Raw genomic sequence first — 25926 nt, forward strand, 5'->3', positions numbered from 1 at the left:
GCCAACTGCAATTGGGCAGCGGGTAGGGCTTGAAAGCGGCACTGGTACCTTCTTCACTGAGAGGAAATTAGAAATTAGGTCAGACGGACTTGTTCGCAGCCTAAGAGCATTCCGCCTAAACGGACATTAACACGGGAGGTTGACAGCGCTCCTGCTGAGGTAGGCCTGTGCTTATTGACGTACTTGTGTACCCGAGCACCACGTTATCAGCTCTCTGTCTGTGCTGGAATGATTGTGCGGGTGCCAGCTTGTTACGCAGCATGCAACAGCAGCAGCACTGCCTTGGGTTCAGACTGTGCTTGGACCCGGATAGATGAGACCTGTGTTCACGTTTGTTTTGGCGTAACAGCTCTGAGGTGGTGGTGCGGTGTACAACTTCTTTGGACCTGTTACTTTAAAGCACCGTTAAATGTTATGGTATCGCACACTGTGTGGGTTTTTTTTTGTTTGTTTGTTTGTTTACGTTTGTTTGTGTGGCCTGGTGGGCGCCTGTGTAACAATACCTGTGGGTAGAACCACAGATAAAAACCACAAAATCAAAATCATGACCTCACTGCCCCCCCTCCATTATTAGTGCATGTCAGCACACTAGATATTTGGGCTGATTTGCAAATAACAAATAATGCTCAGACATGTGATGAGAGTTTGAAATCCTGCTTGTTTTATTTCCACCAGCCATTCCTGTATCTGGCTAAGCTCTTTACTTTCTAGCTAATGGGAAACAGCAAAGCAGGAAGTAGAGATTGTCATGTTTTTGCACTAACCCCAGACAGTGTAGCTGAGGCTGATCTAAAACGACCTGTGCTTATGGTTCAGACACAGGATGGCTGCACTGCGTCATCTCAAGCAGTGCCACTCGAGGGGCATTGCTATCTCTCAGTTTCACACAAGCAGTCATGCCTCTGCCAAACAGCATTACAAAATGCTTGTGCTGGGAGGAGGAACTGGCGGTATCACAATGAGCTCCCGGATGAAGAGGCTGGTGGGAGCAGAGAATGTAGCTGTGGTGGAGCCCAGCGAGGTAAGGACACACTAGAGGATCACAGTAACCCAGCACCCATTGCAGATTTAGGCTTTCATTCATTTCATCCGTGACTTCATGTTTACATTTCTGTGCTTCAAACCTTGAAAGGAAACTTGCACACAAGCTTGTGTCAACAGAGTTTTTTTTTTTATTAAAAAAAGTGTTTTTCAGATCCACTACTATCAGCCAATATGGACCCTGGTTGGTGCTGGTGCAAAGACTGTAGCGTCCTCAAGCCGTCCCACTGCGAGTCTTATGCCATCTGGAGTGAAATGGGTGAAATCTAAGGTTCAGGAAATTGACCCAGAGACAAATACTGTACGCACAGATGACGGGACTGAAGTAAGTTTACAACAGGAAACTGTAAAGTTATAAAATGGCTTAAAAACACGTGATCTGTCTCTGTGTGCGTGTGTGTGAGAGAGAAGCTGAATATTATTTTAAAGACCTGACATAAACTCGTTTTCTCCCTACAGATCTCGTATGAATATTTGATTGTGGCGCTTGGTTTAGAGCTCCATTATGAGAAGGTGAAATCACAGGGTTTTTTTTCCCATTTGTTTAATCAGCCTCTGCCAATTTACATCTTAAGAGATTTATACTCATACTTTTTTTTGCTGTTGTTTTTACTTGTAGATCAAAGGACTCCCAGAGGGGTTTGAGCACCCAAAAATTGGCTCTAACTACTCTGTCCAAACTGTGGAGAAAACGTGGAAAGCATTGCAGGATTTCAAAGAGGGCAATGCTGTGTTCACTTTCCCAAATACTCCTGTGAAATGTGCTGGAGCGCCACAAAAGATCATGTACCTGTCAGACGCCTACCTCAGGAAGGTACTTGAATCTTTGAGATCCATTCAAGAGACAATGTTGAAAAATCAAATGTGATTTTTTTTTTTTTTTTTTTCCAAATTTGATGAGTGGTTTTTGTTTTTGTTTTTTCTGCTTCAACTGAAGACTGGCAAAAGAGCAAAAGCCAATGTGATCTATAACACATCGTTGCCTGTGATCTTTGGGGTAAAGAAATACGCTGACTCACTGTGGGAGATTGTGAAAAAGCGTGACCTACAGATTAACCTGAGGCACAACCTGATTGAAGTGCGCGCAGATAAGCAAGAAGCTGTGTTTGAAAATCTTGACAAACCAGGGGAAACCAAAGTTATCGAGGTAACTGTAACGGCAACTTTCACTTTTGTTTCATGTATAAATGTCCTTTTTAAGTACTGATAAAAAGGGTGTTTGTTTGGGGGGGGTGGTTGCAACCTGTTAGGCTACACATTTTCTCTTTTTGCATCTTAATATATAAAATATTTGAAAAAGAAACCCCAGAATAACCAGAATTTTTTTTTTTATTATTATTTATTTTTTTTAAGTATGAAATGCTTCATGTTACACCGCCAATGGGACCCAGCTCGGTGATTAAAGGCAGTCCGTTGGCCGACGAGATCGGCTGGTTGGATCTGAACAAAGAAACTCTCCAACATACCAAGTATCCAAACGTGTTTGGGATCGGAGACTGCACCAACCTTCCCACATCCAAAACCGGAGCAGCTGTCGGTAAGTGTGTTGTGCACTTAGGTTGAGCGTTGCGCCGAGTAAAGTCTGGAAAACTCTGCTCATTCATTCCACAGCTTCCTCTTGTGTGACCTGCTTGGACTTTTGGTTGGGTTTTTGTATTTTTATTTTTTTTAAAGCTTCTATCTGCTGTATTACACAATCATTTGTTGGAACAAGACTATAAAAACACCATCACACCCAGTGAATTTGTTTCTGTGGGGACATTGCTTGTTTTAGTAGGTTGGTCAGAGTGTCAGGTATCGTTTTGTGAGTTTGATTGCACAATAAAGTGAAATGTAAGGATCTTACATTTCACAATGGTTTTCTTTTTCTTCTTTTTTTTTTTTTTTTTTTTGTTTGTATTTGGCATGAACAGATAGTACAAGCTTTAATCCTGCACACTTGGCTAATTTTGGATTTCCTGTGTCATTGCAGCCAGTGCAATCTCTGTTAATAATAAACTACATTTCAAGCAATTCAGCGCAGACTTTAGATGTAACATATCGTGTCTCATCACTTAAGGAAAATACCCACACTTTATTGTGCAGTAGTTTCATTTTTCAGTGTGGAGACAGATTGCCAGGTTAGCTATCCTTCCTGGATCATCCTGCCATGGTCACACACAATGAAAGGATTACGTGAACAGATGTTCTCAGGTGTTTTAAGCCCAGGTATGGACTGGACTAATCAGGCAGAGTCAGACATGTCCTGAAGCCACTCCAGATTTGTCTTTTTTGTATAATTCAGGCCATTGTCGTGCAGAAACTTGACTCTTCATCTTAGTGTTTGGTTTCTGTGCTCTGGAACTGGTTTTGGGTGCTTTCCTTCCTTCAGCTCCAACCAGGCTGAGACGTGCTGACATTAAGGCTGATATGAGTCGGTGATGAGCAGCGGCCGAGTGTTAAATACATGGTCTGTTCACTTCTGACTGGATAGTTCAGTTTGGAGTTCTTTAAAAGCTCTTTGTCATACTTTACAAAGCTGTCTAATGGCTTTTTACTGAGAGTCACTTCTGTGTAGCTGGGGTACTATACTGTTGTCCTTCTGGAAGGTTTTCCTGTGGAGAGCATTTCTGTTAAAGTGATGTTTGAATCCATAACCAAGGAGTGTCCTGCTTTGTTGCTCAGCCAACTTTACCAATAGAGTCCTCTGTCTTTCATAATTACTTTTCAGTTCTACAAAGAGTTCCTCTGTTTTTCCTGAATTGCAGTTTGAATTGGTGGATCTTGCATACATACACGTGTGTATATAAAACATGTTTTTGCTTAGTCATGGTGGGGTATGCAGTCTGAAGCGACTGTATACCTTTGTAAATGTATCGCTCACTGCTTTTCTTTTTTCAGTCTAGAGGATGTGGCTGTTTTAGCCCCTCTAACAGTTGTAGTGTTGACATTATCTGCCGGTCAGTCCATCTGTCTGTCCTTGGGTGAAGTTTGATCTGGAGGGAAGTGTGTCGGTAAAATGCTACACAAGGTGAACAAGTTTCATATTTATAGTTAAATCTTAGGTTCAGAGCCACTGCGTTTCTGGGAAGGTGATCTAGTGAATATGGATCTACTCTATGCTGTCTTCTGGGTGTACAGGTCGAAGGCATTCACAATGGACGCACTTGAACAACAGATCACTAACTATAAATGCTTCAGATTTCGCTGTAGTCTTCTTTAGGATAAGAGCTCTAAAGTTTCATCGCTGTGTGCTTAATTTGGAACAGTAACTGCTGTAAGCATCTCTGGCTTCTGATTGGTTCAGATGTTTTAACAAGCTACCTGAACTTGTTAAATTTAGTTGAGGCTAATGAAGTCAGAGAGCACAGTAGCCTTACATGCTGCTTGCTATGTTTGAAGTCTTTTATTCTTCTGCCACATTTCTTATTTTGTAACAAAGACCTCCGAGCGCCTCAGAGTTGAGACTTTGACTCGTGGCCTGCCCACTTTGCATTGCCACAGGTCATTATGCCTTGATGTCAACTAAATGTTCTTGACTCTCTGATGTAATCACTTCCTGTGTGTACTCCACTTCCGGCTTTAATTCCCATTTAAGAAATGGACACACCCTCAAGTTGCTTAATAGCTGAATAGTCCCCGTATATCGTTCCCTATAAGCTTCTATCCCATATGGAAAAGATATATATAAATCTTATAAAGTTTTTATCTGTCTTGTATGAAACTTGTATGGAAAGCATACAAGAGTGAAAACACATATAAGATCCCTTGAAAAATTATATAATGAAACTTGTATGTTTTGTATCCTTACTAAAAAAATATATGAAAGTAATGAGAAAGTGGCCACTTTCATGAGTAAATCATGTAAGCCTTATATGATTTATATATGATTTACTCATGAAAGTGGCCACTTTCATGAGTAAGTCATATATGTTTTTACTATTTCTTTTCCATATGGGATGGCAGTAAGAAACATAGTTTTAAATGGTTCTTTGTAGTATTATCACTTTGGCCTTCAGATCAAACTATTAACATTGAAGGAGAGGTCAAAAGTGACATATTTTAAGTCTTTATACGGTAGGGTTCTATATATCAACAATGCACACCAAATTGTAAGAATCATAGATTCTAGATTTTAAGGCATTTTGTCAGTTTTCAACCAATAATTTATTGAGTTGACCTTAGTTGATGGAAGCAAAATTTTAATGGTTTGTTAACATGTCCCCACTCTACACCCCTACAAAGTTTTATCAGAATACATTCAAAACCTTTTTGAGCTAATGTGTTTACAGACAGACTGATAATACACAAAAGCTCTACCGAGAAAAATAACCTCATTGGTGAAGGTAAAAACCAAGAGAAAAACTCACAGCTATGTTTAAGAGTCAGGGTAAAAGCATTTCCACACACAAAAAGTGTAACGCAAAATCAAGCGATTCTGACTAAATGGCTGTGTAGCTTTTAAGAAAACCACGTATGACTGGGGGACCTTCAGTTTGCAAATGAGAAGAGAGGTTGGACTCTGGAGCAATGGGCAAGGCCCATGTGGTCCGAACTGGATTGAACCAAACAGGTATGACAGGGTAAGAAGATAGGTGGGTGAAGTGATTGGTGCCTGCTGTAAAAGTCCGTGGGGGCAGTGTGGTGATCTGGGGTTGCTTCAGTTGGTCAGTTTCAGCAACATTGTGTGTCCAAAAGTAAAGACTGAATGACCAGGCTTTTCCATCAATGGCATATTTTCTTCTACATACTTAAAAATGGAAACAATTTATTTGGCTCAAATTGTAGAACAGTGGTTGAGGGAGCATGGGACATTGTTTGCCCTGGATTGGCCACAACAGAGTCCAGACTTTCAGGATGTGCTGGAGAACACTTTAATCCCATCATCAATGGAAGCTCTTTACAAAAAAGGAATGTAACTCTGGATGGAAATAAATGTTGTGGTGTTGCACAAGCTTATCAGAGCTTAAGATAGCCCAACAAAACGTGACTTTTGTTTTTGGTTGAGCTTTGTAATTGTCAGTATGTGCAGGTCACCTCAATGATGCTGTACATTTTAGGACCTACAACAGCTTCCAGAAAACTTGACCAAGATAAACATGCTGGTGTAATTCAGTTTATCGAATAAGGACCTGTTGGATATAAGCAGAATTTAAACTCTTTTTGTTTGTTTGTTTTTAGCGGCACAGTCTGCTGTCTTGAGCCGAACTATCAGCAAAATATTGAAAAAAGAAAAACCAGATAAGAAGGTAAGTGTGACAGCTATGATTCATATGTTTAATTGGTAAATATGGTAAAGCTGCTTCTTAGGAAATACGTCTACTGAAAAACACACAAACTGATAATCTGTCCTTTTCTTGTTTATTTAGTATGATGGGTATACTTCATGTCCCTTGGTCACAAGCTACAACACAGTAATCCTGGCAGAGTTCGACTACAACGGACAACCGCTGGAAACATTCCCCTTCAACCAAGCCAAGGAGAGGCGATTAATGTACTTCATGAAAGCAGATGTGATGCCTCACCTCTATTGGCATGGCCTTCTTAGGTATGTTTACAGTTAATTAACAGCAGTTAATTAGCAGCAGTTAAGCCGCTACAACAACAGCTTTGTCTTTATTTGTCTCATGACAGGGGGCTGTGGGGCGGACCGGGACCTTACAGGAAAATCATGCATCTTGGGATGAAATGAAACCTCATCTTCAGTTTGAATCTGAAAGGAAATTCATTGTGTAATCATCTACCCAAGGGTGGACACGCATATGGATAAAGGAGTAATGTGAATGTTTTGAACATCATGATTAATCGGTCTCACGGAAAAGCTCATTTAAGTAGCGTTTTTGATATTACTGTGGAATTAAACGACTGGAGTGATGGAGTGGGTCTAAACTGCTCATAGATCAGCTGGGTTTTTTTTTTTGTTTTTTTTTTTGCTAGCTTCATTGTATTAAAACAAAAAAAATATCCTATAATTATTAAAATGACTGAAGCTTATGAAACCTCACGTCAGACTGTTATTGCAGGATAATATGAAACAACAAATGAATTGTTTTGTTATTGCATTAATTATTACTTCATAAAATTACAATATTGGACTTTAATGAGCAGCTTTGATTTGAAATGGTTAAATCTGAAAAGCGGTTTTCAGACATGGGAGGCCAAAATTTAATTGCACACATGTGTAAAATTGCCCGTATGTCCTCTGAAATAAGAATATGATAGGCTCTCAGATGAAGACACTTTTGCATAATCTGAATAATCTGTTTTACCTGATCACTATCAATAGACTTTGATGTGTACTTGTATAAAAGTTGGATTTAATTTGCAAAATCCAGAGACCTGGGTCACTGGATTCAAACAGACTACTCTTTATTCCTCTCTCTGCATGTTAAAGGTCATCAGCAGGACTACACTTCTTATTGCAAACTGGCAGAATATGTCTTCAGTTCGTGATCACCTTTCCAGCAGCAGTTTAATGTCAACGTTAAAAACATCAATAAATGTCGGAAACTTGCAGGGATATTTAAATGACTGTCTCGGATTTCATGAATGTCCAGAGTTTGGTTAAATGCCAAGTTTAATTCACTTTCATTTTTGCTTCTTTCCGACTTATTTGGGGTTTTTTTTTTTTTTTCTCCCCAACAAGAGATGATCTAAATTTGACTAAAAGCTGAGCCTGCTTTTAGTCAAATTATACAGTATAATGTAGAGAAGCTGTTTTTGTTTTGTTTTGGGATTTTGTTTTTGTTTTTTGCTTGCAAGATTTTTGAAAGTATTAAAACGTCTGAACCATCCTGGCCACTGTCCTACAAAAAATGCCAATTTGCAGTCCAAACGTTCAGATTCGGCTTAATTAATACAGGATTCTTGCAGTCACACAACAGCACCAGCAGGGATAAAGTGTGACGGAGAGCCCGGGTCCAGCTGCGCACATACTAAAGCCATTTTCCTGTTGACTGCGCTCGCCACGTTGGTTCACCTACGTGTGTGTCACATTCTTCTGCGCACCGCAACGTTATGTTTGTGATGAGGCGGGAAATGGCGTCCGCAGACATGGTCGATCTGTGACTAGCTACCGAGCGACGGACACAGCTGGCGGCAACAACCACGGCCCGATCTTTGTCCGTGGCCGCCACGGTCGTGGCCGAGAGCTGACAACGCTGCGGGACGTTTTGAAGAGCTTCCTAGATCATCGGTAAGCTTCGAACAACGTCAACATGTAAACAAAAAGGCTTGTCCCCCCGTGAAAGCCTGACTCCTGTTAGCTAGCAGCTAATGTTGGCTACCGAAGGGGGCGTAGTCTCAATTGCTAAAGATGGTTACGGGAGCGAACAAAATGACGCGTTAGCCACAGCGAAGTTTGCTTTAATTACCTTTATTTCACTGAAGGATTAAAGAGTAATTTCCATATTACCTATAGATATGCTGTCGGAAGACACACTAGAGGAGTTTTTTGAAGCGGAGGGAGTAATGTCACGAAATGGCTTTTGCTGCCTTTGGCGTTTTGTTAGCTTGCAAGCTAACTATAGTTTGGTTAACGTTAGCCACAGAACCCACTGACAGACAGCGCCTGTTTTATGCTAGCATTAACAACAGTTCTGTTAAGCCTACAGGTGTCAGTTCTGACTACGTAAAGTCGGCGGTGGGCCAAATAATGCGGGGCATCAGCGTCAGAGCGGTGTTGTCTGTGTAGTATTGATGCTAAATGTCAGCGGTTGGCTAACGTTAGCGGTAGCTGACGTCGTTGGCGTTAAGGCAGCCCGTCTGATGTTACATAACGACAGACAGCGGTGCTGTTTGCTGTCAGATCTCATTCAGCAACAACTGAGCAAACATATATAAACACAAAGCCTATCCTCTAAGCAGCAGCTAACCTCGGATAACCCGAAAGCTTCATATTTTTGCTAACTTCTGGTGTTTACCACCCACTCCGCTGACCGGTGCGGCTTACACGAATTTTTGTTTTCATAACTTTTCTTTCATTTATACCGGAGTCGAGTGGCCGTGACAGCTAAAAAAAAAGGTATGCGTTTCATATGAACTAATTTGATGAGCTTCCTTAACAGTTGCTCAATTGTCTGCACACATTTTGACTAGATTGGTGGTGAAGTGTCCATAAATCGTGGGTTTTCGTTGCACAGCTTTAGCACGCCAATAAAAACGCACTTGACTGTATCTGCGGAGGGAGACAGAATGAGGATGTGAAAACTGTAAACATAAATAAATACAACTTTAGGAACTTGCTTCTTTGCTATAGTAAACTAGAACCACACACTGTCATGTCAACGTATGTGACCTGTATTTACACGTATTTCATAAAACAAGAATTTGCGTTAGAAACTGAGGGGAATTTAGAAGCTGCATCAGTGTTTTTCGTGCATTTTAAAAAAACAAAAACAAACTGAAACACATTAAAGAGGTTTTTGGGTAGAGCTTAAAAAAGATGGTTAGCTTTATGGTGGGTTTTTTTTTTTTTTAGTATTATTTTGTTTATAAAATAAGCAAGAAAGAACATGAAGTAACTCAGTCTTAGCCCTTGCTGTACTTGCATAGTAACGCCCAAAGGCCTTTTTTTTTTTTTTTTTTAAGCCAGGAAAAATCCTGACACAGTTTGTCTGCCGAAGAGAGGAGTTGCTATATCCTGCTCAGCACAAGTCCTTGTCAGGATAACAAATGTTTGCTTTGTGTTTATGTAAAAAGTCTTGTCTTGTATGATATTGGCTGCCCAGCAGATCTGAAAACCTATCAGGATTTTTAGGCACATGGTTGGAGAGGAACTTGTGCAATTTCCTGCTGTTTCTGACCTTTTGGTAAACAAAAGCCCTTTTGATACTCAAGTAAATTAAAACACTTAAAAAAAACAAAGTACAAATTAAAAAAAACAATTAAAATAGTGATAATTTTTATGTTTTTATCACAGTCTAGGTTTTTTGAGGGGTTTTTCTTGGGGGGTGGAGGGGTTCATGTACTTGACTGTAACTTGCATTTTTGGTCATAAGTAATGGGGAAATGCACGATTCCTGTCAGAGTGGTAAAGCACACTTTTTTTTTTTTTTTTTTTTACCATTTATGGATGGATTGTTTACTGTTATCTGTGGAACTTGATGTTTTGTAGTAGTAGACCTCTTGCAGGAGGTATTGAAATGCACACTTTTTTTTAGAATTTTTTATTATTCTGATTTTTTTATTATCCACTCCCTTACACTCAACAGTGGAAAAACTGTTTCTGTGAACATTTTATTTACATTTAAAAAATGCAACATGTTCAGAGAAAATCTGATAATATAACACAAAGGATTGAGTGTGTACCCTTTGTGTTTGAAGTGCAGTGTCAAAAACGCTCAGTCGACTTAACTCCATGTTTTCCTTCCTTGTCAGATTTTTCTATGTGACGTTGGTACATGATGAAGCTGAGAGTGCGTAAAGCTCCTCAGCAGCCGAGCGTAGGCCATCAAACCCACCCGTCCCAGGCCAAAAGGAAACACTGTGAAGTGGAGCCATCGCCGGTGAGAGGTCGAGGCAAAATGCAGAAGAATGAGACAGGCCTGTTCTCCACTATCAAGAAATTCATTCGTGGAAATGCAGTCAAGGTAAGCACAGCTTTTTTTTTTGTTTGTTTTATGTGCTTCATTCTAATAGTACGCCACAAGAACACACACAGCTACTTTAAAAAAACAAACCAAAAAGCTGATAAAGGGAAGCTGTGTCTCGCATGTAACTGATAGTAGTGTTTTTAGAGATCGAAACAGCAGGTTTACAATTATTTTAAGTCTGACTCAAATTACTGATGGCCACACAAAAGTTAGATATTTTTGTCTTAGACTGCCGAAACCTCCTATAGGCTTCAGTGGGTTCGTTTATTTTTTTCTATGTTGCTTCGTTTTACATAGTTTCCACATAGTGCTAGTTTGCTTGGTTTTTATTTGTTTTTGTTTTTTTTAGTTTTCATTGTAAATTTTTGTTAATATAACACAGGTGATGAATGTCAGAGACAAGATCTAAAAAGTTCAGAATAGGGATTATAACACAAGCACTGCATTCATGCTATGCAGGCATGTCAGCCTTAATAAACACATACACTTATGCATCCTAAGGTGTATATTAGTTCTACACAGCCAGGTTTTCTTTGTGTCTGCTGGCTTAACAATACCTTAAACCCCAGTCAGAGATAAACTTAAGCTTTCTGCTTGCACGCTCACGTAAAAGGGGCGGCGTTTGCCCACATCGTTTGACTCTTCTGCACAAAAATGGTTCGTTTTAGCACCACTCGTTCCAATCAGAGACATTTTACTCTGTAAAAAAACATGAAAATATCACAGTAAAATGCAACACTGCCGCTTACAGGAGTACAAGAAAATGCAATGCTGTAGAAAATCCCCAGATCTACTGAGTTCATGATCATTATTAGCATACTTAGGAGTAAAGTAAACATGTTAATATCTTTGCTGTTTTTTATTTCCGACCAAGCAGCCACACATTAGAGCTTGAAACCTTTAAAATGCATCTATTAAAGCATTAGAGGTTACTCTGTGTGTTTGACTCTGACTCTGTCTCACAACCTAATAAATTAGACATGGAAATCAGTTTAGTTTGCCACCAGATTAAAGTGAAATCAATTTTATTGATTGAATAGATATTCTGTTTGATAAACGGCCTAATAATGTAACCATAACCAGTTTTCTGGTCTGTGTTCTAGTAACTGAAGTTCCAGCAGTGTAAAACAGGTAGAACAGAATGTAAAAAACAAACAAACATGTAGACATTTTCTGCATCACCAGCTGCATGCAAATGCAGTGACAATGTCATACATTCATTTCAAAGGAGGGCTTCATTTAGTGGTGTTGGGACAGTTTGACTTAACAAGTTGCATTGAGTTGAGTGTTGAGTGTTCTCCTTTTGCCTGTCAGTCAAAGCACTTTGCACACTCTGTTTTTACCCCTCAGCCATAAAAGGACCATGGGGACCTTGCAGACAAACCTGTGTGTGTGGCATGCGCACACACGGGTTTGTGAAAGTGATAACTTGATAATGTGCCATTCATACCATAGGTGCATCTACTATGTTTGAATTTCAGTGACCTCAAGGTCAGAGGTCACTGGGAGTTTGATTCATAAGTGCATCTACTAGGAAGCTGAGGGGTAGCACTGGCAGCTGCCAAAATTCAAATTTTATTGTCACATACACAGTCATGCCAGTATTGTTTTCATTGTTATGTCCTTAGAGGAGTACTACAAAGCAAGTTTAGTGGGTTAGTAAGGTATGTCAGTGCACTGACCTTTAACAGATCAGCCTTCAGTTTTCTTCCACTTATATGATTCATAGTGGTGAGACAGACTTGAGGCTTTCCTAGAGGTCATGGGGTAGAGATGGAGTGTACCCTCGACAGGTTGCCTGTCTATTGCAGGGTTGACCCACACAACCATTGACAGTCAGGCCAGTGGATTCAAACTTGGAACCTTCTTGTTACGTGGTGGCAGTGCTAACCACCAGAACAGAAGTTGCATTTTTAATCAAATGTCATCACATGCTGGTAAAACATCCACATTGAGAAATTAAACATGCGCTTTCTGTGGTGATGTCATGGCAACTGCTTTCAGTGCTGCTAAATATATTTTGCATTGCAACATGTTAGCGATTTCCACACTGAAGAAGTTAAAGCTGTGGAAAAATTGAAATTATGTACATTTGTAACTGTGTGTGTGTGTGTGTGTCGTTTCTTTTTAGGTGGAGCAGGATATTCCTGCCAAGCGGAGTCGTATTGATTGTAATCCCGACGGTGATCTCATTACTTCAACACCACAGACTAGAGGTCTCTCTAATAAATCCGTATCCAGAGTTTGCCGGAAAAGTCCAAATAAAGGTATGACAGACCAGTCTGTAGAAGCTGACCATAACAATTCACATATCTTTTATGTATATACTGCAGTTTTATAGCTCTCAGTCTTAAGAACCCTCAATATTTTACAATAGTGTCAACAAACTAAAACCATGTCCTTTTTTTCCCCTCCTTTTTCTTCAAAAGACACCATGACCTGCCATAATAAACCAATTAAACCAAACGGTAAACTGGAGGCCCCCATCGACTCAACGAGCAGCCCACCACGCACCACCCTCCTTGGAACCATCTTCTCCCCAGTCTTCAACTTTTTCTCACCAGCAACTAAAACGGGTAAGAAAGTCCACAAGTATTCTGTAGCCGATCCACAGGTAATTTAGGCTGAATTAAAAAATAATAAATAAATGATAACAAAGCAATCATGCTGAAATATCATAAACTGAATGGTTTTAGGGTTTTTTTCTGAAGAACCTGCGATATATGACTGAAAGCCACATCTCTTATTTGTATTCCCTCTGTTAAGCCACTCCTGGCTCTGATTCTCCCGGCCAAGCCATGGAGGCAGAGGAAATCATGAAACAGCTGGACATCGAGCAGGCTGAAGAGATGCCGAGCAGCACTCTCACATCCACCCTCACATCCACCGAGGGCATCGCTCCGTGTCACACTGCTCCGATTTTACCACAGAGGCTCCACATTACCTCCGATACAACCATAGAAGAAGGAGAGATCGTCACTGAAACTGACATGCCCCCGTTAACAGGTACGACCACTCACGTTAGGCCTAATCCTCCTTGAATTTAAAACTTAATTCACATAAACAAGGACAACTTCACAGTAGAGGCTTGTTATTTCTCAGAATCATTGCATTTGAATTTCTCTTAAATCTTATGTGTCTCTGTCAGCTCCTGGGTGTATGCCAGATGGCAGCTATCCACACTCATTACCTGCAGTTCCAGCAGAACCCTCATACGATGAGGACTGGGAAGTTTTCGACCCGTAAGTTAATCTAATTTGCCCCCCCCCCCCCCCCCCCCTTTTTTTTTTTTTTAAACAAACTCTAAATTTAATATAATTCCTTTCAGTATTAATTAAGTAAACATCAATAGACTTAAATGAATAAGTGCTGCATTGTTGTTAAATTTGAGCTTGCACTTTGGGCAGCAAACCCTGTGTTTGTTGAGTTTTGTGGTGTGATTCCACTTGAAATCACATTCAAGGTGACTTTGTATGCTGGTGTTGAGCTTGTTGTGAAACTTTCAGCCACCAGGTGGCAGCAAAACCACACTTTTAAGTCTGTGCATCACTCTGCGTTTACTTCACTGGAGGATACTGTTTGTTCATCCCCGATTCCCCCCCAGTGAAGATTAAATATTCTCTTTGTTTTACTTTATTTTTTTTTTTATCCAACATCTATAAAAGAAACAGTGAATGAGTTATATTACTATCAAAGGTTCAACTGGGACAATTAAATACTTGTGATTTTTGACTGTTGATATATTTCCTTTTGGTTTCTCTAAATTCGAGGTACTTCTTCATCAAGCATGTGCCTCCGCTGACAGAAGAGCAGTTAACACGCAAACCGGCGCTGCCTTTAAAAACACGCAGCACACCAGAGTTTTCTCTTGTCCTTGATCTGGTAAGCAGCGAAATGTCCCTTATGCTTTCATCTCAAAATAAAATTTAAAAAAATACTCAAATTAAAGACAAATTATTTTTATTTTATTGTTGTTTTTTTCTTCTCTTGCTTCCAGGATGAAACTCTGGTTCATTGTAGTTTGAATGAGCTTGAAGATGCAGCTCTGACATTCCCCGTGCTTTTTCAAGATGTAATATACCAGGTACAGGTTCAGCATCATTCCCCAGATTAAGAGACTCACTTTTTATGGCTGTTCCTAAACCTTCTGTCTCTTGATCTATTTTTTCATTTTTTTTTTTTAAACCTGCAGGTGTATGTTCGGTTGAGGCCCTTTTTCAGAGAGTTTCTCGAGCGCATGTCTCAGTTGTACGAGGTAAGAGGCATCTTTTGTTAGAGTGCATACGACGTTTGTTTAGTCTGGCCTCCTCTCAGATTCAATATTAGTCATTTATTGCTGTCCATTAAAATTTCAGATTATTCTCTTCACTGCTTCAAAGAAGGTCTATGCTGACAAGTTGCTCAACATCCTGGATCCGAAAAAACAGTTAGTAAGGTCAGTGGGAACGTGCATCCAAAGCTTTGTAAGATGTCTGTTAGCTGTAGAGTAAGAGAGGAAATGAACAGGATACAAACCTGTATTCATTCCATCAGAGTTCACCAGCAGACCCAAGATGAACATTTAAAATATTGCTCTTGACACAGAAAAAAAAGGAACTTCCTTGCTTTTTATACCAGGTGTACTATCCAGTATTCAAGTTCTTCATGTTTCCTTTTCCAGTAAAACTAACAGCAGGTTTTCTTTACTGGAAAAGCCATAAAGCTCCTCCCCCTTCCTGATTGTGTTGATTTTGTAAACAAGTCCTTTGAAGATTCGTGTTTGGACTTCTCAGCAAGCTTCGTTGTTGTTGTTTAGGCTCTCTGTTAGAAGAGGTTCAGTTTATCAGGCGACCAGCTTGGTTGTGTGTCGCTCCTTAGCAGAGCCTATGCACAGCTCTGGAGAGTCATGAGGGGGAAAAAATCAGTATTCCCCAACTAGTAAGGCTTCCGGCTGTTTCGTGTATCTGAACGGCAGCAAAACTTTGAGCTCCGATCTTTACATCCTCTAATTGCACCTACACCGCAGCTAAAGCCACCCTTTGATTAGCACTTGCTCCGACCCAGCCAGTCAGGATGCTGATTAAACATAGACCTAAACCTAAAAAAGCCATAAAGGATGTATCAGATGACGATGTTAGCAACAAACTCAAAACCGAGAAGATGGAAGAAGCTAGCGGCCAACAGACCAAGACTAGTGTTCTGGCCGCAATTGAGTTGCAAGTGATTATTGGGGTTGCTGGTAGTCGCTGGAAAAACAGTTGCTTAAGGTCCAGTCACACAGGTTTGCAGAGTGGTTAGTAAGCCCCTGGCAACAACCTGTTGCTAGCATAAATGTGCATTCCCCAACTGATTGGCAAAACCCTCTTTGTGATTGCTTTGGCAGCTGCAGTTGTAGTTTGCATGGAAGTCATGGACCTCTCTACAAATGCTGTTCAGCAGCTCTGCTGGCTGTAGTGAAGCTGTGAAAAGTGTAACACAAACCAGCAATTGAGATCATTTGCCTTCAAAATAAAAGTTTGAAGGCAATGTTGCCTGTAGCACTGAGCCACAAATCATATTTTAAAGACTTTCTCCAATTCTAGTTAGTTTTGCACTTTTCACCATTTTGCTATTGCTGGACTTGCTTGGACTAAGTCTCTTTTTTGCAAATATTATGTATCAAAATAGTGTCTTGTCAATCACGAGTTGTTAGCCAGTAAGCATGCAGTTTCCCAGTCATACCCACCTTGCATTGGTATTTTGGCAAACTGATCCTGGGTGTCATTCATTTATTTATTTATGATTAATATTTGAAGGTCATCACTTGCACATAAACATGCAGCTTATATCATTTTTCTCACTCATTCAAGCACAACCAGCATTACTGATTTGGTCCTCTCAGCGTGTCCAGAGTTTCATGAATATATTATTCTGAAAGCACCATTCACTCCCTTTTCATTGTTTCAAACAAACAGATCTGAAATACCTGTCGGGACGCTTGCATTTGTTTTTTTTTTCATGAAACATTTATTAATTTCTTTTCCTTCTGTCACCTTACCGCCAACCTCGGGACAAATGCACAGTGTAAATCATTTGTGTATTTTTTGCTTTGACCCTTTGAATTTTTCTGTAAGCGTCATTCACTTCACCAGAGCTCTTCTTCCTTTGGTGTTATTTTCTCAGAATAAATCTGTCATGCTGCATTTTTCTTTTTTGCTTTCTTTCTTTTAGACATAGACTATTTCGTGAGCACTGTGTGTGCGTCCAAGGAAATTACATTAAAGACCTAAACATTCTCGGGCGGGATCTTTCCAAAACTGTAATAATCGACAACTCACCCCAAGCCTTTGCTTATCAGGTAAAGTTCTTACACCAGAAATTATTTTATTATTAGTTGTTTATTTGTTTTTTTTTTAAATGAATGAATTCATTTTAAACTGCACTTTTATCCATAATTTTGTGTCACATTGATCTAAACACGCATTTTTGTTTCTTTCAGCTTTCCAATGGAATCCCCATTGAGAGCTGGTTTGTGGATAGAAATGACAACGAGCTTCTAAAGCTTATTCCTTTCCTCGAGAAACTTGTGGAGCTGGTATGTACTTGGACTTGTAAATATTTGCATCTGTGCATTCACACCAGTGGAAAATAACCACAGCTGGCAGTCTGCTGTCACTGTTCCACCCACTCTTCACCACACACAGAGTTAGCTGTGTAATAAACTTACCAGTTTTATATTTAGTGTTGCTAATAGAGAACATATAAACAAATATGTGTAAATTATTTAAACAAACCAGTTAAGTTTCTTACTTTGCTACTGATTCATTTAATTTAATCGCACATTTTGATTAGCTAGAAAGCTGTAGTCTAACTCTTGGTTAGATAACAGCTGTCAGTCAGCTGTCGCTGGCTTAATTTGGTGCCAGGTTTAGTTTTGTAACCAATGCATTTAACCACAAAAAAGGGAAGTGTCAACTCAGTCAACAATGCTCACATTTTAATATTAGATTTTTTTTTTTCTTCATAGCTTTGTAAGTGTAGAAACCCAATCAGCAAAGAGAAGGTGGTCTGAGAGGAAGTGCAACCAAAAAAGAGCAGAAAGTAAAATGGTGCAGAGAAGTTTTAGGTAATGTGAGTAAAGCAGAGGAAGACGGACGTGAGAGGCGAACATGTTATTAACACAGCACTGTGTAACATTAACTCTGCTGGATTGACATGCTCAGTAGTATCATGATTAGAGCTGGGCAATAAAACGATAACATTATCATGCAAAAGGTTTACTCATTAGTGATATCAAACATGGTCGGTATAAAATCGATAGAGCTCACTCCATCCATGTTTTGACGGACAACACAAAAGGCCATTGACAATAAGTAGTGCCAAGACAGTCATGTGGGTAGAATAACATCAAAGCCACACAGGTTGGGTTGACGTACACGGGGTAGGAGAGACAGCCGGCAGCAGCACATGAGCTTATGTTTGGGCTGCTACGCCCATTGCGCTAAAAGCTCGGGCAAGGTAAAAGACGACATGGCAACAGAAAATGAAAACTCAGAGAAGAGCAGCATGCGCTCCAACACTGCAAACTGTGTTAAAAGCAGGTTTCCACAAAGGCAGGTGACAAGGCATGATGCCAGTAAGCAGAGTCGAAAATTTATCCTCCGACTTTATTCTGCTACATGTGGAGAGAAGAGGGAGAGCTGAACAGCTTTTTGCTACCACAGCAGATTAGTGGTGGAACGAGTCACACATCTGATCCATGACTGAGGTCTAAGGAGCTTGGAAAGAAAAAAGCGTCTGGACTTTAAGTTGCTTGAAGACGTCTCACCTAGCCCCACCTTATCCTGTGATTTACTGAGGTCAGATGGCCCAGGCTGTGAGTGGGCATTAAGGCGTCTGGCGTCTCATTAGGGGGTCCATTGTCCCTCTTCGGGGGGACACTCCCACAGGGCTTAAATCTGGGACTCTCCACCATTTGACCCTAGAACTGAAGAAGCTTCTCGGATGAGAGGTGAAATGTCTTCAAGCAACTTAAAGAACTCCAGACACTTTTTTCTTTCCAAGCTCCTTAGACTACGATGACCTGGATGACTGAGAACCTTCACAGACATCCATGACTGAGACTCCCATTGATACAAAAGTAGAACACAATTGAGTGTTAGTTTTGCTTATGTTCTCCTTTTATGTATATTTGAAAGTTTTTAAAAATTTGTACTGATATGTTTAGTATTTTCTGTTTGTGGAGTTAAAAAGCTTTACCTCTATACTGTATTTATTACATTTTTTTGTTGTAATAGCTGCTTTATTTTTTTTGGACCTGACCAAAGAATTTAGTGTTGCAGTTTGTTTTTGTTCTTCTGTAACACTTGAAGGTTTTTCCTTGTCAGAAAACCCATGTTACATATTTAAAATACAGTTGCACAATGTTGCAGCGCATTTATCATGTTCAACAGCTCAATCGTAAATTTTAACATCTCATTTAGGTGTAAAAGGGAACCTTTGAGCTTTACGGAAGTAGGGATTTTAATTTTAACGTGATATCAGTATCGACTGATTTGAAAAGAAAATATTGTAGATTTTTCTTAGATTTTTTTCCCCCCCTCCCATAGCAGCCCAGCTCTACACAGTGCATTTAGTGAAAGTTTGTCTTTACTTGTTTCTCGTGCAGAGAAGAAGACATCCTGAATGTGTGATCAAAATGAAATTTTAATAATTTACAGTTTTTAAATCGGTCTCACCTTGTCTGTCTCGTCCCAGAATGAAGACGTCAGACCGCACATCCGAGAGCGGTTTCGTTTGCACGACCTCCTCCCTCCAGACTGAGGTGCTAATGTTCATTTACAAGAACGCAGTGGAAGAAGGAAAAAACAAACGGACTCATAGAAGGATGTATTCAGTGGATTCAGCTCTGAATGGCAATGTTGCATACACAACATTGCCATTATTATAATTTTTTTAAGTCATACAAAAAAAAAGAAAAAATGAAAATTATGTTCAAGTCCACAAAAAAAAAGTCCTGGATGTTTTTACACACACACACACACACACACACACACACACACACACACACACACACACACACACACACACACACACACACACACAGTGAAGGCAGACTCAGAGCAGAGGTTTCTTAGCTCACTTGTTTTCAGTGCGACCTTGCAGACGGCCTCCTGGAAGGTATTTTGTCATTTGACAAAACTGAATGTCACACAGTGTTGGATTATAAGGACATTGTTGGTTTCCTCCTGACCTCCAGTGGCCAGTCAAACCTGTAAAATATTCACTCTATTTGCCTGTAAATATATGTACATAATTGTTTTGTTTTTTTTGTTTGTTTGTTTTTCTCTGAGGTTTTTAAGTCATTTTAGTTTCACTTCAGATTTTAGTATGTACTCTGACTCGGTTGCTTTTTTCTTTTTTTAACTGATGAAAATGTTGTTTTGTTTGAACTTGTTGATAAGCAGCTGCTTTTCTGTTGTATGCCTGCATAATTCCTGTGATGCTTTACTCCATTACATGCAGTCGTCTCTTATAAGGTGCAGTTTAAAAAAGAAGAAGAAGAAAAGAAATTCTTTGGGAGGAAACTGTTTCTGAAATAATATTTTAAAGCTATGAAATGTAAGATAGACTAGGGTCTCAAATGAATACCAACCCATAATGGTAGAATCTTAATTTTGGAGATTTTTATTTAAGAGTCCGCTTCTGGTTGCGACATTTTGATCGTCCTCTTTGACAGGAGGGGTGGGTGGGTGGGGTTCAGGCATCTTGCACTTTGACATCCAGCCCTTTGTAAGTTGATGTAAACTCTTGTCACTTTTCTACACAGGTGTGTATCGCCTAAATTTGTTATGTGGGGGAAAAATGAAATTGTAGCACCAGCAAATTGCCAACATGTTTGCTTTGAATCTTCTTTTCCAAGACGTCTTGTATGTGGGATCTTTGATGTAGGAGTCACGAGTTTTATTGACTTATTGAATGATCACTCCTGGTGTATTCAGTGTTACTCAATGGTTTCCTTGAAAATAAATACATTTTTATACGACACAAGGCTTCCTAGCAGTAACTGAGATTTTAGTTTGTTCAGCAACACTTTTTTTTAAGCTTTATTTTTAAAGTGAAGACAGCTTGCAGGATTATGCAAATTGATACAGAGGTGGACGAGTGAATGTGGAGATGCTCGTCTGGGATCAGTGCAACAGGAAAGATGAGCAGGAGTTCTTTGGTTTGCTTTTTCTGATCAAAACATTTTGATACTTAAAACTGTCTTTTTTTTCTTTTTCTTTTTTTTAAAACTTTATTTTGTTTCCTAGACCTCATCAGATGACATAACCTTCAAAAACATTGAAGGTTATGGGGACTAGACGGGGCATATTTATCCTATATGGGCTTCTCTCCTTTGGCTATGTCAACGACTAAGCAGTAGGACATGAGGACTAATGTGTAAAAAGATTTAATTGAATAATTAAAATTAAGTGAGAGATTAATCATTTAATCATAAAATTATTAGTATTATTAAAAATAATAAACCTGTGGTTCTCTTTCAGTTTTGTCCTGTCTTCCTCCCCTCGTCCCCAACTGGTCTCTCAGATGGCCACCCCTCCCCGATCCTGGTTCTGTCAGAGGTTTCTTCCTGTTAGAAGGGCGACCGTGGCTCGGGGGGTTGGGAAGCGTATCTGGAAGGTCGCCGGTTCGATCCCTGGGCTCTGTCCTGGTCGTTGTGTCCTTGGGCAAGACACTTTACCCTACTGGTGTTGGCCAGAGGGGCCGATATGGCAGCCTCGCTTCTGTCAGTCTGCCCCGGGGCAGCTGTGGCTACAACCGTAGCTTGCCTCCATCAGTGTGTGAATGCGAGAGTGAATGAATAGTGGCATTGTAAAGCGCTTTGGGTGCCTTGAAAAGCGCTATATAAATCCAATCCATTATTATTTTCCTTCCCACTGTCTCCAAATGCTTGCTCATAGGGGGGGTCATCTGATTGCTGGGGTTTTATCTGCATTACTGTAGGGTCTTTACCTTCCTATGTAATGCACCTTGTGTGCATTATGTCTAGCCTCTTCATATTTTTTTTTTATTGTAGTTTTATCTTCCTTTGTTAAATTGTTTCTCTGCACTCAGTAAACGTGGACGTGTTTCCAGCTGGCCATGTTTCTCGTCTGTGGACCATCATACTAACAGTTCGTATGGATCCAAATGAACATAGAGCACATAGAGCATAGCCAAAGCTAAAGAAATCCTTTTCTGTCCTCCAGGATTTTACACAGAACATTTCCTCAAAGTAAAGTCATTAAATATCTCTTGTGGCTGGGGTTATTGTGGGCCCTTTTTTCATTCAAAAATTGAATAAAAGTAATGCAAAAAGGGTTTAATATCCAAAGCGACTAATTTTAATATGTTAACTGCAGCATAAACTACAATAACACAAAATAACTTACCTTTTTGTGACTCGCCGAGGACTAAGTATGTTTCTGCAGCAGTTTGTCCTACTTCTAAGCAGATGTTTCCCTCTTCAAAAGGAAAGAAATGACATACAGCAGCTGCAATGTCAGCTGACAGACACCCAGTGAGTGCGGCCATATTTTACTGGCATGCACACAACCTGCGAGATTTTTCGTTCAGCTAAGAACCTTGTGAGGCGTCCGGATGAGATAACCTGCTGATGTCTTAAACCTTTTGTTCTTTTGGGAAATGGGACATTATCTGATTACAGGTGTACACCGAATTGCCCCTTTCAGAGGTCATGTGACTCTGAATTCACCTTCATCCGAGTTTATCTAACAATGTTCGGACGGAAGACTTGTTTCAAAACAAAATCGCACTGTTGATAGCGTGGAGATAAGACGTGGGGATAATTAACCGTATATTTTAGACTAAATCCATCCATCTATTGGCTGCTGCTGGTGGGAGGAGGTTGTGGCTCATAAACTACGAAGCATGTGGTGTGACAATGCCGGGGTGCCCGGGGATATAAAAGGTGCTGACAGGCGCTCTCCCCTCAGGATAACATCAGGCCTATCAACGATGCGGATGCTGCTATTTCTCAGTGCGCTGTTGGGGGTGTTTGGGTTGGAGAAAGCGTCACCCGTGGACACCCAGCAGCTTCGGGCCCTTCAGTGCCCGCCCTGCGAGCGGATACACTGCTCTTCCCGGCGGGCGCTGAAGCTCCAGTGTAAAGGGGGCGTGACGACGGGTGTCTGTGGATGCTGCCCCGTGTGCGCCAAGACGGAGGGGGAAACCTGCGGGGGGACGTGGGACTACCTGGGGAAGTGCGACGAGGGGCTGGTGTGCGTTTTTCAGGACTCAGCAGCTGCCAAACCAGACGCAGAGCGCAAAGGGATCTGCAAAGCAGGTGAGATTGTAACCGTTACTCTAAAATGATGACAAGCAGCCACTGCGCATCAAATCCACGGGTGATGCTTTAATCAGTCGTGAAATGCAATACTGGGGAAATGAAAAGTTTTACAGCAGCACAAAAAAGTTATCGAGTTGTTCTGATTTATTCACATGTACAGAAACCATCGTGCTAATTAAAAGAAGACTCTAAGCAAAAATGCAATATTTAACTCTTCCTTCTGGAAATAAAGTTGGCGGGAACTACAAAGGCGCTAAAATCTTCTCTAAACGCGTAAAAATGCACTTGGTGAGATTCTTGTACTGTGAGTCTGTGTAGTGGGAATGGTGCCGGTGCGGTAAAATCTGGTTTATGAGCTGTGAAGTCTGATAGTGTGGTCAAGGCTTCCTTTGAATCAAAGGTTCCTCAGCCATAATTACTCATCTTATCTGTCCCCGATGAAAAGAAGTGTCACCGTTATCAATACGATATCAGACCTTTTACAGTTTTCCTGTCTTTTTTTTCTCTTGCTGCTCAGGATAGAAAGTCTGACTCCACAATGCGAGACTCTCATTCGTAATTTCTTTAAATCTGTGCAGTGATTGAACAGCTGGATGCAGAGAGCTGCCAACCAGAGTGCACCAAGGAGTACTGCCAGGCCAACCCCTCTGCAATCTGCTCTGCCAGGTGAGCCCCCTCTCCATCCTCTTAATGCCACGTTGTTGTCGTTGTTTTTAGCAATAATCAGAATTTCCTCGTCTGTAGGACTACATCTCTGCAGAATAAAGAGTGCCAGGGCTCCTGCCAGCACACGTCCTGCTCCAGCTGTCTGCTGCTGAAGCGTCCATCGTGCTCTCAGACCTGCGCCCCGTCCGATTCCACCTGTCTGCAACACTTTGGGAAGTGTGTGCACAATCACCTGACTGCACCTCACAGTCCCATATGCCACAACAACCTCCAGGTAAGAAAAATAATAATAATAAAAACCAAACTTCTCCCTGTTTTTTCTTTTTTTCTTCATTGCGCTCTGAATCCAACACGGTCTTTTTTTTCTCTTTGCAGAGTAACTGCGAGGGGCATTTTGTGTGCTTGATCCCGGACTGTCCGAGCTCATCCAGCTAAGAAGAAACCAAGAGGAACACTTGTAGCAAAATGTGAAGAAAGGCAGCTATGTTTAAACCCTGTGAATATCTTAAAACTACTTAGTCAACAATTACTTTTCACCCCTGCAATTTAAATCAAGATTAAAACCTTCTACTTTTTTAAATTCTATACCGTCGTGTATTGACTTTGCTCTATTTATTTATGGGGATTACCAGGCTGGATCTGCACTATTCTAGCTGTTAATTAATGCTGTCAAGTGATGTGCATTGCTTTATATGACATTAGACAGTTGGCATAATCACTGTTTGTTTTTATGTGTTTTCTTGTATCTTATATGAACTTGTGTGTCACCACAAATGTTTAATTCATGTACCACAACATGAAAACCTACCTGCTAAGTAAACATATGTCAGATTCTCTCTGTCACCTGTGTGTCAATTATTTAATTAGATCTCAAATTACTGGATATCATTACCAGTGAATGAATATTCTAATCCATATTCTTACAGTTTCAGCTATAAAATACAAATGCAGTAAACTAACACAATACTTTACAAACAACCTGCAGTTTTTGGCCAGACCAGTAAATCCACTGCATAAAAAGAGCCCATAAACATCTGATAGATCTGTATCAGTCAGTCTACTGCCATATTTAGGTATTTATTAGGTACACTATACTAACACTTTTAGTTAATACCAATTTAATTCTTTATAGCACAGATTCGACAAGATGCTGCAATCATTCCCGAACTCATTGTCCTGCTCTTAAGCAGTTTGAGATTTCAGAAACCTCATTCTGAAATGGAGCTTTATTACGCTGGGAAGAGCCATCAGGAGATTGGTGCACTGTGATTATAAAGGGATGGACATGAGCATTTAAAAATGCTCAAAGTGTGCTGAGAAAACATCAAATCACCACCAGCTTCAACTGTTGATCCAACTCAGGATGGATTCATGATTCATTTGTGCAGTTTATGCCAAATTTTGACCCTACCATATGAGCGCTGAAATACTCAGAGCAAATTCACTTCCTCCTTCTAAGGCTTGATTTGAACTTCAGCAGGTTGTCTTGACCAGGCAGGGTCAAGACAACCTGCTCCATGTGGTTGGTGTCATGTGTTTGGCTGATTAGATATTGGTGTTAACGAGCAGCTGTACAAGTATACCTAATGAAGTAGGCAATGAATGTACATTGCAATTACTCATTGCGGTCTGGGCCCGCGCTGGCGAGTCAGCGCAGTGGCAGGATGTCTGCTGTGTTGCCTGGGATTACTCCTCATCCCCGTACCCAACCCTGTGGCTTGTTATGTCTTCATAATGTTGTGCTGTGAACATTCATGTGCTTTTTTTGTGCAGAGGAGTTTTTTTGTTTCCTGTTCTCGTGCTGTCCTACCATGGAAGCACAGCATGAGTAGAGGTCTCTTTTTTTCCTCTTGTACCTTCCCATTGTGTGTACATTTCAGTGTTTTTTTCCGTAACTGCCGATCTCCGACTTGTAACCCCCATGTAATGTCTGTGTTATGCGTGTAAGGTCGGGGGGGGGGGGGGGTTGTCTCATTTTACTGCGGGGCAACCTGTATGTGACAAATAAATTCTGATTCTGATTCAATCAACAGATAAAAGCAAAAATAACAAGATTTTACTTCTTTATCAAACAAGTTTCTGAGGTGTTTGAATGCCTTCCACACTTTTTCACTTGTGTGTAGCAATGCTTGCAGCAAGGCATCATGTATAGCAAAGCATTTTATATTAAAAGAGAAATTCTCTTTTTAAAACATCATTATTTTCCATCCAGTGGACTGTGTTGAACGTTTAAATCACGCTTAAAAACTTGCCTGTTCCATCTAGCTTTTGAAGCAAATTAGTTTGGACTTCCACCTGGTCTGCATTTGTGCTATGTAACTGTAACTGTCACTGTAA

At 40.4% G+C, this 25926-nt stretch overlaps 3 protein-coding genes across 4 annotated transcripts; all 3 read left to right on the top strand.

Moving 5' to 3' along the window:
- Nucleotides 1-7540, top strand: sqor (sulfide quinone oxidoreductase). Its single transcript, XM_006782641.3, has 10 exons — nt 1-159; nt 817-1021; nt 1196-1366; nt 1501-1554; nt 1661-1855; nt 1979-2188; nt 2395-2578; nt 6202-6269; nt 6390-6568; nt 6655-7540. The coding sequence occupies exons 2-10, from the start codon at nt 824-826 to the stop codon at nt 6710-6712; spliced, it is 1317 nt and encodes a 438-aa protein (XP_006782704.1). The 5' UTR covers nt 1-159; nt 817-823; the 3' UTR covers nt 6713-7540.
- A 359-nt stretch (nt 7541-7899) lies between these two features.
- Nucleotides 7900-20621, top strand: ctdspl2a (CTD (carboxy-terminal domain, RNA polymerase II, polypeptide A) small phosphatase like 2a). 2 transcript variants are annotated; one of them, XM_006782639.3, is made up of 13 exons: nt 7900-8215; nt 10399-10610; nt 12745-12880; nt 13043-13189; nt 13380-13619; nt 13762-13855; nt 14384-14495; nt 14611-14697; nt 14806-14868; nt 14969-15048; nt 16803-16929; nt 17071-17166; nt 19329-20621. In XM_006782639.3, the coding sequence occupies exons 2-13, from the start codon at nt 10422-10424 to the stop codon at nt 19392-19394; spliced, it is 1437 nt and encodes a 478-aa protein (XP_006782702.2). In that variant the 5' UTR covers nt 7900-8215; nt 10399-10421; the 3' UTR covers nt 19395-20621. The 2 variants fall into 2 exon arrangements, with proteins under 2 accessions (XP_006782702.2, XP_006782703.2); XM_006782640.3 differs by lacking the exon at nt 7900-8215 and adding an exon at nt 8349-9043.
- Nucleotides 20622-22505: 1884 nt separating this feature from the next.
- LOC118455435 (uncharacterized) lies at nt 22506-24120 on the top strand. The gene is made up of 4 exons (XM_035914432.2): nt 22506-22920; nt 23502-23589; nt 23668-23863; nt 23965-24120. The coding sequence occupies exons 1-4, from the start codon at nt 22506-22508 to the stop codon at nt 24022-24024; spliced, it is 759 nt and encodes a 252-aa protein (XP_035770325.2). The 3' UTR covers nt 24025-24120.
- Nucleotides 24121-25926: the final 1806 nt, after the last annotated feature.

The sequence above is a fragment of the Neolamprologus brichardi genome, chromosome 7 (assembly GCF_056152115.1).
Source record: "Neolamprologus brichardi isolate AB-2024 chromosome 7, ASM5615211v1, whole genome shotgun sequence".
NCBI lineage: Eukaryota > Metazoa > Chordata > Actinopteri > Cichliformes > Cichlidae > Neolamprologus > Neolamprologus brichardi.